The sequence below is a fragment of the Sminthopsis crassicaudata genome, chromosome 2 (assembly GCF_048593235.1).
Source record: "Sminthopsis crassicaudata isolate SCR6 chromosome 2, ASM4859323v1, whole genome shotgun sequence".
NCBI lineage: Eukaryota > Metazoa > Chordata > Mammalia > Dasyuromorphia > Dasyuridae > Sminthopsis > Sminthopsis crassicaudata.
This window is the reverse complement of record NC_133618.1, coordinates 540,098,906-540,113,060: the sequence shown is the minus strand read 5'-3', so window position 1 is coordinate 540,113,060 and position 14,155 is coordinate 540,098,906. Positions and strand designations below refer to the sequence as shown.

The window sequence follows — 14,155 nt, the reverse complement described above, 5'->3', positions numbered from 1 at the left end:
CAGAAACTGGAAACTGAGTGGATGCCCATCAATTGGAGAATGGCTGAATAAATTATGGTATATGAATGTTATGGAATATTATTGTTCTGTAAGAAATGACCAGCAGGAGGATTTCAGAAAGGCCTGGAGAGACTTACATGAACTGATGCTGAGTGAAATGAGCAGGATCAGGAGATCATTGTATACTTCAACAACAATACCATATGATGATCAGTTCTAATGGATGTTGGCCATTTTCAACAATGAGATGAATCAAATCAGTTCCAATTGAGCAGTAATGAACTGAACCAGCTACACCCAGCAAAAGAACTCTGTCAGATGACTATGAACCACTACATAGAATTCCCAATCTCTCTATTTTTGTCCGCCTGCATTTTTGATTTCCTTCACAAACTAAATGTACACTATTTTAAAGTCCGATTCTTTTTGTACATCAAAACAACTGTTTGGACATGTGTGTGTATGTGTATATATATATATATATATGTATATGTATATACATATATATATATAGTATTTAATTCATACTTTAACATATTTAACATGTATTGCTCAACCTGCCATCTGGGGGGGAGGAGGGGAAACATTAGGACAAAAGGTTTGGCAATTGTCAATGTTGTAAAATTACCCATGCATATATCTGGTAAATAAAAACTATTAAAATTTAAAAAAAATCCATCCACCCATTCACCAGAAGGGCAATCACCCAACTTGGCATTCAATCTTTCTCCTACCTCCTTCAAAACCTGGCTTAAATTTCATTCCTTAAAAAAAAAAATCTTTAATTGACCCTTACACTTTGCTTCTCTATTCTTCTTCCTCTTCTCTAATTACATACTTTCATTTAGTTGGTAATTTGTAAGTTGGGCTGTTTCCCCAGAAACTGGGGCTGCTTTCTTTTCTGTTCATATTCCTTTACAGTGCCTAGATTGGGGCTCAGTACACAGAGAAGGGTGGAAGGTGGGGTGCTCTTTTAGTACCTGACTGTCTGATTTGGGTGACTAGGGACTTCCATTCATTTGGGCTTTGGTTCTGATTACTGTGCTATGAAATCACTTCCCCCCACACTTCCTCTGTCCTCTCTCCTTTGAATTTCTTTGCAAAGATTCCCAAATAAGGAAAAAAAAAAGAGCCCTGGATTTTTGCCAGAGCTCTATCTGGGAGGGACACCTTCTAGGATTATGGAAACCAGACCAACACCATGGGGAGCATGGTCAGGAGTGACTTTTCCTGTTGGCCCACTTTCTAAGCAGAGGGCTTGAACCCTGGACCATCTGCCCAGGGCCAGGGTTGAGGGATGCAGAGAAGAGCCAACCTGAAGCCCCCAGCAAAAGGCTCACTCCCTTGTGGCCACAGTCTCCCAGTCCTTTAAAGGAGAGCCTCAGAATCAGGACTTTCTTTTTCTGATTCTGGCCAGGATCATGACCACCTTAGCTAGGGAAGGAAGCAATGGACCTTCTCTGATATTCCCTGCCTTTCCCAAACCATCTCCCTTTTCTTGGGAGAAGCTCCATCTCTTAGCTTTGGATTCATTATTTTGTGACTGTTTGTGCCTGTGTGTGGGGTATTAATAATTCATACAAATCTGCAAGTAAAATGCCTCGTGTCAAAAATAGAAATCCAATTGTCTACAATAAAATTAAAAACATAAAGTCCTCAAATTCAAAGACTCCTCATTGACACAAGCTTCTATCGCCTGGAATAAATCCTTCGGTGTGTCAAAGGGGTGGGGAAAAATTACCCTCCCCGCCTGTTCTTTCTCCATTCCACACTTTCCTGCACGTTCTGACTTACTCTTTCTCCCTTCTCCTGCTCTGAGGATCCAGCACTGCTTTCATTAATGCTAGAGGGCAGCACTGAAACTCACTCTCTGTTCACAAAGCCCTTGTGTCCCTCTGTCTCTGTCTCTGTCCCTGACCCTCCCGTCGTCCCTCCCCTACCTCATTTCAGCTTGTCCATCTGCTTGCTTGGCTCAAATACATTTGGCTTGGCCTCTGGGGGCCAAATTCTTGCAAAAAGATGATTTAGTCTCAAGATTTTCCCCTAAGGTTCCTAGGTGACCCGGCTAGGGGACATGGAGCAGGAACTTATTTCAACAATCTCTCTCCCACCTGCAGTCCCAGCCTTCTCCTTAATTAATAAGGCTCCTTCAACTCCCTCTTCCTAAAATTGCCCCCCCTTTGTATTCACAGCCTCCAAAAATGTACTGCTTCTTCTCAGCTAGCTGCAGTCCCAACCCCTCACCTACTTCTTTCAGCCTGAAGGTTTGTGTTCTGGGAACTATTTAGTCTCTCCAGCAAAGGAGTTGTACTAAGGAGGTAGATGAAGGAGGTCTCCCTCAAAAACAGGGGTAATGGAAAGAGAGGACAGAGAAGTCAGTCATTCCTGGAGGCTACTTCTGAACCATCTCAGTGAAAGTTTTAGGAATACCTGGAATAGGTGAAAACTCTTGGCTGAAAGGATGTTTGGGCCCAACATCAAGTACTAATGGTGCAGTGTGCTTCCTTCTCAAGAGAAAGATAGTGAACTACAGGCATGGAACATAACATGCATGTGTGACATATAAATGTGTTAATTTGGTTTTGTTGGGTTTTTTTGGACGACATTTATTTGAAGCAAGCTCTGCTAGGTAGGAGATGTTGTCGGAAACTGAAAAGCATTAACAATGAGATTTTGAGATTGTACATTTCAACTATCTAGCACTTCTCACTGGTGATCTCATCACCATATTAAGTTTAATGCAGAACTCACAATGGTTGTGAACCACAGAGGGAGGGGACCTCAAAGTAGGATTGTCACTCTTTCCGCCCTAGCTTCCCACATAGTGTTCAGTAGACTTTGTGATTTGAATGAGAAGGGGGAGAGGAGCAGTAAATTCTCCAAACCCATGTTTTCCTGCCCTTTTGTCCCCTTCCCCCTAATCCCGACCCACTAGAGATGAGACCCCACTTACCGTCCAGCCAGGGGGGCAAGCACACTCCCCTGTGATGTGATGGCAGGTACCCCCATTCTGGCAGGGACAGCGGAGGTCGCAATGTGCCCCATGGCTCCCAGGTGGGCACTGCTCCTCACAGCTAAAAGGAAAATAGCATCATTAATTGTGGGTGAAAAGAAGGGCAGTCCCACTCCTGCACTCAGCATCAGGGGATGGGACAGGTGCAGAAGCAGAGTGAGGAGGCACGATGCCCCAGATTGCTTGGCTCTGTTCAATGTACCATCTTGGGAAATTCTCCCAGCTTCAGTTACTTCCTCTATAAAATGAAGATAACCTCTTGCCTATTAAAATAGTTGGAGGAAAGAAAGCAGGGGGCCCATATCCCTGGAATAGTGTGGGGAATCTGCTATTGCCAATGGGTAAATGAGAGCATCTGGGCTAAGATGAAGTGTGGGTGGCTGAGGAAGAAGAACATGATCACTACCAGTAACAACTGGGAAAGGAAACCAGGAGAAAAGAATGCTGGCCCAGGAAATGTTCCATCTTAATGCCAATCACATTCAGAGAGACAAACAACTAAGGAGAGTGAATGTGGATTGAAGCGTAATATTTTCATTTTTTTTGTTTCTGTCTTTCTCATGCTTTTTCCCTTTGGGTCTGATTTTTCTTGCAAAATATGACAAAGATGGAAATATGATTAAAAGAGAAAAAAAGAGACTGCTTAAAAGATAGGAATGTGACATGTCTGGAATTATGACAGTTTGGACCAGATTCCAGAGTTTTTTTCTTCTGTGTTTCATTGTCTCTCTGGCATCTGAGCCTTTGAGGAGCTGTTTATAGGAATAGGATTTAAATGCAGTCTGACTCTTCACCTTCTGGGATAAGAACTCACTATTTAACAGAAATTGTTGGAAATTTGGTATAGCAGAAACTAGGCACAGACCAATATTTCACATCCTATAGCAAGATAAAGATAAAGGGTGATACCACAAGCAAATCAGAAGAGCAAGAGATAGTTTACCTGTCAGATATTTGGAGAAGGGAGGAATTTATAACCAAATAAGAAATAAGGAATATTATGAAATGCAAAACGAAGAATTTTGATTACATTAAATTAAAAGTTTTTGCACAAACAAAACCAATGCAATCAAGATTAGAAGGAATTTACCCAGAGAAGGGTCATTTTTCTAGTATTTCTCTCATGCCTTCTGTGCACTAGGTGATAGCTCATCGGACACTTTGGTACATATGGGGCAGGATGGGCCAAGAGGAGCTCTGACCACTGGAACCCAAGATTATGAGCCAGTTATAGGGCTGACCAGGAGCTCTGCTTTTTTTGTAGGGATCCCAAAGTGAACAGACCTCGGTATTGGGGGTTCACAGCTGAGACAGGCAGAAGCCTCTCAGAGGCTGGTTTGGAAGTGGTGCAAGGGCAACTGAGACAAGCAAAAACACTGTTTGCCTCCATGTTTACCCCCAGATTTCTCTGGGGTACTTGAGCCTTGCCTATAGTCACTAACACCTCCCTCCCCCCAGCAGAGACTTACAGCCAAGGCCAAAGTTATATGGGAGTTCAAGATCAAGTCAGAACAAATAGATAGTTTTCTTTTGGGCTCAGTTCATGTTATTCTCCAGAGGAAGCTTTTCTTGACTTCCTCAGTTCCTGATCTTCCCCTCCTCTTCAAATTCTCATTGCCTATTTATGTATTATATCCTAGAGAGGGGATCCAAAGCTGGGAAGACCTGAGAGGTTCTTGTGCTTTCAGACTTTGCATAATAGCCGTGCAGCTCTCTGGGGAGCAGCTGTCCACTGCTGTTGTTTTCCATTTTTTCTGAGAAGGACCAAGGGTACCGTAGTCTAGGACTGAGGCACCTGCAGCCCCGCTGCCCATGTTTGTTCAGACCCCGCAGTGGAAGGATGCTTAGGGCACAGAACAAGCAGAGCCTTGGTCTTGCTTCCTAAGCTTTGCCATCTCTGAACCTGAATCCGTAGGACCTTCCCCTGTGATCTGCAGTTGGGCCTTGCCCTCCAAATTAGACCAGGAACTTCCTTGGCCTGGGTCCAGTTTTTGCCTTTTCCTTTGTGTGTCACAGTATTTGGCACACATTAAGTGTTTAGTGAAAGCTTGCTATTTGGTAATTCACTCCCGCTCCCTGGCACTCACTAGACGCCAGTGTATCCTGGGGCGCAATGGCATTCTCCGGTCCGAGGGTCACAGGTGGCCCCGTTGTGGCACTGACAGGGCAGCTGGCAGCCCTTGCCGTGGGTCCCCGGCTCGCAGAAGTCCTCGCAGCGCCAGCCCCGGTAGCCGTCGGCACACACACAGGCCCCCGTGATGGGATTGCACAAGGCACCATTCTGGCACTGGCAGCGATTGCTGCAGTGGGGACCCCAGTGGTCACTGTCACAGCCTGAAACAGAAACACAGAGAGTTAGGGGAGCCTGCTGAGGCCCTGTCTGGAGAATATATTGGCTCATTCCTCTCTGTCTGTTTCTCTCCCTCAATCTTGGTCTGGGTCCCCGCTTGTCTCTCCGGCTTAATCTCTTTCTGTCTCCTACCCCTCTTTTTCTCTGCTTTCCTCTGTCTCCTCCTATTTCTTGGATCACTGAGGCATGGGTCTAAAGTTAGCAGGAATGCAGAGGTCATAGAGTTACATCTAGAAGAGGCTTTATAAATCATCTAGTCCAATCCCCTTAAATGGGGAAGTGCCTTATGATCGGTAAATAGTAGGGCCGGGATCCAAAATAAAGGAATCTCTGATTCCAAATCCAGAACGTTTCTGTGACTTTGGGCTGCCATTGTACCTCGGCGGCCCTCAGTTTCTTCATTTTTAAAGAGGCCTAAGAGCCTGAGCTAAATAGCCTCCGAGGTCCCTCCTGGGTCTTTATCTAGGCGCCTGTGTTCTTGTCTTGGAAGTTTGGTCTCTTTCTGTTCCCACCTCTACCTTCCCATGAATCTGTTTTTCTCTGTCTCTATTTTCCTTCTTCCTTTTTCAGTCTGTGCCAGAAGGGACTTTCGTAATTAACTCCCGCTGGACAGGTTCCTCAGGGTGAAAGTCCTCGGAGCTGAACACAGCGCTCCAGAGAGTCTCACAAAGGCAGAGTCCAGCAGGATTATCACGTCCCTCACACTGGGCACCGTGCCTCTCAAAGAAATACAAGATCATGTGGGAAATCTTGGATTATCATGCAACGTGCCTCCAAATCACTTCCAAGCAGCCCCATTACAACTCAAATCCTAGAACAACTTGTCCGGTGACAGCCTTGGATGCTCAGAGTCCCAGAAGAGTCACCTGAGCTCTAAGGAACTCCTCCATCAGCCCAATGCAGCCCAGCAAACATTAACTGCACTCCTACTGTGCACAAAGAGCTGTGCAGGAAGCCGGGGACAGAGGGAAGGGGATAGAAGTCTAGAAGAGATAGGTCCCTTGCTCTTTGAGCTTTATGATCAAATGGGGGAATATGACACATCCATAGTCATAATGCAGAAATGACAGAGCATTAAAAGAAGCATGAGGGTCAAAGAGGAAAAGGTTATCACTAACTGGCTATCAGGGAAGGCTTCTTAAAGGAGCTGACATTCAGGGTGGGATCTATTTTTTAAAATAATATCTCCCCTCTCCCCCAATTACATGGTAGGTTTTAAAGGACAGTCAGGGATTCAGTGATGGAATCACTGATGGAAGGCATTCAAGATATGTGCAGCAAAGGCATGAAGGTGAGAGAACACAAGTTTGTATGAAAGCTGATGACAGCAGTATTACATAGTTTGGCTAGAGCAGGAGTTCTTCACTTGAGATACATGGATAGTTTTCAGAGGGTCTGAGAACTTGGATGGGGAAAAAACAGCACCTACATTTTCACTAAACTTGGTTTCCTTTACAATCCATGGGTCTTATTTTATGTATTTTAAGACATTATTCTGAGAAGGGGCCCATGATTCATCAGACTACTTGTCCAAGGGATCCAGGACACACTTAGATGAAGAGCCTCCAGCAGAGTGCACATGGAGGGAAGTACTCGGAGATCAAGCTGGAAGTGTAACGGAAGGCCAGATTGTGCCAGCCCCTGAATTGTACAGTGTTTGGGAATCACTAGATGGCTTTGAGCAGAAGCAAAACAACCAGATGCAAGCATCCCTAGGATAAATCCTGCTGTGCTGTGAAATGAGGTGGAGGGGGGGGAGTATAAGCGCACAACCTAATAGTATAGGAAGTTAGAAGTAAGTGTGGGGGGTAAAATTCTGGGAAACATGGAGGTTTAATGGCTGGCCACTGAGGGGCTGAAATAAGGTGAAAAAGGAAATCATTAGAATTGAGTCAAGTAAGGAAACTGGGGGAATCTGAATTTCCTAATATCCCCAGCTCTGCTTCTCCTTGACTCTCCATACCTTGTGAATATCACGCAGAGAAAAGTGGGAAACGCTTCCTGGGCGCTGAGAGAGAGATTTCCAACAAAAGTGCTGTACTTCACATTTGCAAAATGTTTTTTAACTTGTCAAACTGCTTTCATATTGGATGCACAATTTAACAAAGAAGCAGAGACAACTCTTTCAGAAAGGACCATCTGCTCTCCAGCTCCGGAGGGGGAGGGGCTCGGAGAGGGAAATGGAATGTTTAAGTCATAAAAGGTGAGTTCCTGGGATCCTTTCTCATCATCGGGTGGCCAGAAAAGGAGCCTTTGTTGCTGGAACAGACCTTCATGATTATCTAGCCCAAGCTCCTCATGTCACATCCAGGGAAACTGAGGTTCACGAGGGGTCAAAGGCTGGCAAAGTGATTGATAACTGTTATCTCTTTCTGTGCTCATAACAACTCTGGGAGGGAGGTGCTATTGTTTTTAGTTCTGAACAAGTGCTTTAAATACTTTTAGGCAGGGCATGCTTCTTAACCTGGGACCCATGAACTTGGGTTTTAAAAATATTTTGAGAACTATGTTTTGATAGAATGACTTTTCTTTGCAATCCGATGTATTTTATTTTATACATTTTAAAAAATGCTGTTCCAAGAAGGGGTCAGCAATCTTCATCATAATGTCAAAGTGATCCACAATGCAAAACAGGTTAATAATTCTTGCTTTAAAGTTGCTGTCACAAGCCCCACCTGCCCTTATATTCTTTTCTTCTTTGAACTAAACTTTTTTTTTTTTTTTTTTCTGATTACTTCAACTGATCCTTCAGCTAAACAGGTCCCAAGGTCCCAGTGTCTCTGTAGCTCCCTCCTATATTCAGGGATGCAGCAGGGCTGTTTACTGGTGGGTGACTCCAAGGAAACCTGGAGAGTAAAGGGACCATGGGAGACAGAATCCCAAGGCACATGTGTTAAGTAACCATGAGGTAGCTGTGTCAGCAGCAAAGTACTGAGAAAGAGATGGGGGTGAAGGTAGCTGGCATCTCTGCTTCCTGCTGGCCACTTTAACTAGCTCTAAGACCCAGAACAAGAGGACCTCAGTTTCCTCATATAAGAATGAAAGAGCAGAACCAACCTAATGTTCCAAAGCATTCATATAAAGTCTAAAGTCAGCATATTATGGGAAGAGCATTGCCCTTGAATGTAAGAAACTGGGATTTCTGTCTTGGTTCTGACACTTTGTGATGTTGGCAAATTACAAAAACTGTCAGATCCTTAGTTTTATCAGTTGGAAAATGAGAATTATTATGTTTGTATAACTTACTTTAGGTTTATTGCAAGGAAAGCACTATGGAAATGTGAATTATTCACAGATTGAGAGCTAGAAAAGACCTCATGTAGTCCAAATCTTCCATTTTAGAGGGAGAAAACAAGCCTGGAGAGGGACTTGCCAAGATTCTACTAGGTAATAAGTGGAAAATCTGAGATTTGAACCTAGGTTACTCAATCACAATTCATAGCCTTTGGGCCAGAAACAATCTTAGAGATAACACATTCCAAAGATTTTTACCAAGGAGGAGTGAGCTTGTTTTTAAAAAATATTTCAAAAACTGTATTTTAATATGATGACTTTTCTTTGTAATCCCATGTGTTTTATTTTATGCATTTAAAATATTATTTTGAGAATGGATCCATAGGCTTCCCCAGCCTGTCAAAGTGATCCAACATATAAGAAAGCTTGTGAATCCTTGCTCTAGTCTGGCCCCTTCATTCTTGTTCAGTTGTGACTGACCAATTTGGGGCTTTCTTAGCAAAGATACTTAGAGAGGTTGGCCATTTCCTTCTTCAGATCATTTGACAGATGAAGAAACTGAAATAAACAGGGTTAAGTGACTTGCCCAGAGTTGTGAACTCAGGAAGATGAGTCTTCTGACTTCAGGCTCAGCACTGGGCCTCCTAGCTGCCCTCAGTTTTACAAAAGAGTAAACTAAGGCTCAGAGAGGTCAAGTCATTTGCTCCAAAGTCACACAGGTAATGAAAATAATAGTCATGTCCTTGACTGAGCAGCCAGGGTACCATGGGGTTTCTGTGATCCGGAGATTATTTGTCCTACCTATCCAGAGCACCAGCAAGAAAACTCCAGCAACCAAAAAAAGCCCTTAAAGCAGCCCAAAATATGTTCCACAAAACGTGAAGTTCAGGCTTTACTTACAGAGAGCTTGCTACCCCTTCTGACCCTTATATTAATTCTATTTCAGATGAGTTTGTTTAATCTGATGCCGTAGCACACAGAAGACTAAAGAGAGAGATGGCCGATAGGGCCAGGAGTGCTGCAGTGAGGGAAACGAGAGCCAACAGCTTGACATTGAGGAATGAGATGACCTGAGAACACTCCACAAAGACAGTGAGCAGGGTCTCGGGACTCCCTAATGTTAGGGCAAGAGGGTATCACCGTGTTAGATGCAGCGTGATAAGTGATGCTCACAGCGATGGCCCGCAGCCATCAGGACCACAGTCAGCCCAAATGTCAGCCCTCTAGGTCCAGGAAAGCAGAGGAGTGTGTCACACATTTTAAAAAAAGAGTTTTCCTCCCAACATGGTTAAAATGAGACTGCGAGAAAGCTGGGGCTCAATGGGACATGCTTCAGTTATGTGGAACATTCAATGATAACAGCTAGTTCTCTGATGATGGTGGATAAAAGAAGATAAAATACCATCCACATTATCCAATTGTTGGGAAAAATAGAAACAGCCATTATCACAATTATCCTAATACAGCCATAACCTTGCCTCTGTAGAACCCGTTACACCTTATAAAGCACTTTTGCTGGTAATATCCAAATTATTACCACTTGGTTTGGGGCTATATTATACGATTTTTCTTTTTCTCTTTTTTTCTCATAGTCTTTCTCTTCCTACTTATGCTTCACTGTGGCTGACATTCAAATGAAATTCCATTCTCAGAGCAACAACTGGATGATGACGGGGTACCCGGGGAGAATGCTGGGTGCACTGTTGTTTAGTCATTTCAGTCACTCCGACTCTTTGGGATCTCATTTGTAGTTTTTTTCTGACTGAGATACTGGAATGGTCTGCCATTCCCTTCTCCAGCTTATTTGATAGATGGGGAAATTGAGGCAGACAGGGTTCAGTGACTTATTCAGGGTCACACAGCTAGTAAGTGTCTGAGGCCACATGTGAACTCAAGCCCTCCTGATTCCAGGCCTGGCATTCTATCCAACACACCAAAGCTTTTTAAGCTGTGAGTTGTGCCCCCAAATGGGGTCTTGTAACTGAATGTAAAGAACGTGAAATTATGATTTACTATCGGGCAATGTTTGATTTGTACGCTTCTTTTATATATCTATATACCTATAGTCAATGTAAGAATTTCTCAGGTGAGAAGGGGTAGAAAAAGTTTAAGAAACCTTGCTCTACACCATCCAGCTGCCCTTGGGCATAATGAACCTGGTGCAGAGAATCACCCAAGGAATGGGTAAGGCAATCTACAGATGAATTATCCTCACAGAGGGGGTTAAGTGGGGCAGCAGACCTGGCGTCAGGAAGGCCCAAGTTCAGATCCTGCCTCAGCCTCTTACCCATTTTGTGCCTCAGTTTTCTCATCTGTAAAAAGAGAATAATAATAATAGATCCTCTCAAGATTGTTGTAAGGTTCAAGCAAGATGTTGTAAAGTATTTTGCAAATCTTAAAGATCTACATAAATATGAATTATTTTTATTTACATTCACAACATCTGGAGAAAGGAGGGACATTAGGTCATCTAGGTTAACTCCCTCTGTTTATAGATGAAAAGATTGAGAATCAGAGAGGTAGAGGAAGTGGTCTGAGGTTGCACAGCTTAACATGGTGAAAAGCACATCAGATTTGGAATGAGAGCACCTGAGTTCAAACACCAGCTCTGCCTTTTTTACTTGTGTCATCTCAGACACTTAGCGTTCCTGTTGTTTCCTTATATGAGATGTGGCGCAGCATACCCAGTTCTGTCCTGGAGTGAGGAAGACCTGAGTTTGAAATCAGCATCAGATGCTTAATGCAACTTAAGTTTGCAGAGCCTGTTTCCTCATCCATGAAACTGGAAGGGGAGAGCCGGTGAACTCTGGTCCATTTACATGGCACTTTCTGGTTTACTTACACAAATCTCATCTGAGCCTTACAACAACCCTGAGAGTTGGTACTTTATTATTTCTGTTTTACAAATGAAGAAACTGAGGCAGGGAGTGAGTTGAATGACTTACACACAGCTCGTAAGTGTGTGAGGTGAAATTTGAACTTTAAACTCAAAGTCTATGATTTCCTAAATAAATAATCTGTAAGTTCTCTGCCAATCCCACATTTTTTTTTTACACAGAAAGAACAAATAACATCACCATTAGAGCTCAGCTCCACAGAAAGTTATTTTTTTCTGCAATGCCATCCTGTGTATATTGGAAGTCATTGTAAGCAAGCATTTATTAATACCTGTACATGTTTTGTTTCATTGATTTATCCATCAACCTTTTAAAAATAGCTATTATTTATAACAGGGCAGCTAAGGATGCCATAGTGTGCAGAGCACTGGGTCTGGAGTCAAGACATCTACATGAATTCAAACTTGGCTTCAGATATTTATTAGTTGCATCACCCTGGGCTGATCATTTAACCCTGTTTGCCTCAGTTTCCTCATGTGTAAAATGAAATGGAGAAGGAAATGGTAAATTGCTCCAGGATCTCTGCCAAGAAAACCCCAGCTGGGGTCACCAAGCCTCAGACATGACTGGGAAAAAAATCATTTATGTCTCACTTTTAGGCTTGCAAAGGGCTTTACATATATTGTCTCATTTGATTTACTGAGTGCCTATAGGTGTAAGGGACTCTGTTAGGCTCTGGGGAAAATGCAGAAATGATTCAGACCTTCTTGATGTTCTACCTGAAGCAGCTAATGTGTCTTTTCTCACTCATAACAAAGCAAATGGCAGCAAGAAGCAATCTTTGTGCTTTCCTACCAACTGACCAAAGGCTTCCAGTATCTAGAAAGATAATAATCATAGGCCCCCAGAGTAGACCATGGAGTTTCCCTTTGTGACATGCAACCATATTTCTTAATTTATCCTCTCAGTGTCCCTGGGAGAGAGGAAAGGAGTGCCATAGTCCAAAAAGAGAGAAAACCTAGAATCATCCTCCCCATTTCATAAGTAAAGGACAAAAAGAGAGAGACAGGGGGATAGAGTTGGGACTAGAAGCTCCATAACATGGATTTTGATTTATAGCTTCTAGGAATACCACTGATTACCTTCCCTCCTAGAATGAACAAAATCAAGAATGGGGAAGAGAAAGTTCTTCCCTCTCCTCTTCTTCCTCTCCCCAGGGATAACTAGGTGGATGGAAAGCAAGGACCTTAATCACTTATAACAATAACATTCTCTCCTCCTCTCCCCCACCCCAATGAATTCACTACCCCTCTCTTCCTCTTTTCTTTCCTCCCTCCCTTCCTTCCAATCCTTGAAAAATCTGTTCACCCAAACGGATGAGTCTTACTCCAGGTCAATAGATCTCACCCAAATTTAGCAAACCCGCTGGTACAGAGACAGAGATGGAACAACACTAGCTCTAAACCATTTTAGCAGATAAATAAAATGACTTCCAAGTAAGTGAGGCCATTTGTCAAGTGACTTTCCCCAATAAAGGCAAAAGCTAGCTCTCTCTGGTTGAGTCCCTTTGCTTTACACCAGTCCAAGGATCCAGAGCCCAGAGAGCCCTGCCTAAATGTCACCCAGCATAGCTTTCTGTCTCCTCCTTTTTTTGCCATTCCCCCCCAATTTCTCCCCTTTTGCAAAATGAATTGAATCTTGGGGGGGAAATAATGATAAAATAATATAATGTTCTAAGATTTGCAAAGCACTTTACATATACTATCTCATTTGATTCTTGTAACACACCTTGAAATTCTGAAACAGATTTCAAACTCACACCTTCCTGACACCAAGTCCAGTATTCTAGCCACTGCTCTTCCTTGTGGCCAAAAGTCACCAAGTTAATATGTCACTGTAGAAGTCAGTATCTTTGTCCTTTTTAACAAGAACATTGGGAGCTTCTTTAATTTTCCTGGTATCAATACCTTATTTAAGTCTTAGACTAATCGACTGAGGCTGAGAATTAGTTGTACATGTGGACCCACAGCGATCAGTATCAGAAGCGAGATTTGAACTCCAACCTTCGTGACCCACAGTCCTTGACTGACTCTCCATTCCCTATTTCCTCCAAGCCCTAATGTCCAGGCCAATAATGACAATGCTAATAGTTCACAATTCCATTATTTTTACAAATATATATCTTCTCACAACTACATGCACATGAGGGTGACTGTATATTATCCCCATTTTACAGATGAAGAAACTGAGGATTGGAAAGGTAGAGAAACTTCCCCTGTGATCCCTCAAATAGAAAACTTCAGAATCAGGACAACTTCTTCCCATCCCATCCACCCTGCTGCCTCAGAGCTCACCTAGTTACTGCTCGAGTCAATCTCTCACTAACATTTACTTAGATTGCACAAATTAAATATTAATGCAAGAAGGTGCCATAGATTAAAACTCCAATCACCTGACATGGTCCCTAAGCTGAGAAGATGCTGAGAGCACAGGATTATAATGATGTATCATTAGCTCTTAGAGATCTATTTATTACACAAGCTACTGGCTCAATTTCACTGCATTCTCTGTATTTCTGTTAGGCAACAGAGGGTCTGGCTGGTTTTTTGTGTTATTTTTGCTTTTGTTTTTGTCTCCCTCTGTATCTATGGTCAGGCCTCTGTGCTCTACACTAGGCTTGAAGTAAGAAAAATATGGTGGGGTTTGAGTCCTATGTAATAA

General features: G+C 43.0%; 1 protein-coding gene across 7 annotated transcripts in view; it reads right to left on the bottom strand.

Moving 5' to 3' along the window:
• The window catches only part of MEGF11 (multiple EGF like domains 11), a 433,182-nt gene that overhangs the window by 78,173 nt on the left and 340,854 nt on the right, over positions 1 to 14,155 (bottom strand). For all 7 annotated transcript variants that reach the window (XM_074294763.1, XM_074294764.1, XM_074294766.1 and 4 more), the window contains exons 6-7: positions 5,101 to 5,347; positions 2,954 to 3,074 (exon numbers count right to left, since the gene is read on the bottom strand). In XM_074294763.1, coding sequence (XP_074150864.1) covers positions 2,954 to 3,074; positions 5,101 to 5,347 — 368 coding nt within the window. The remainder of the gene's footprint in view (positions 1 to 2,953; positions 3,075 to 5,100; positions 5,348 to 14,155) is intronic.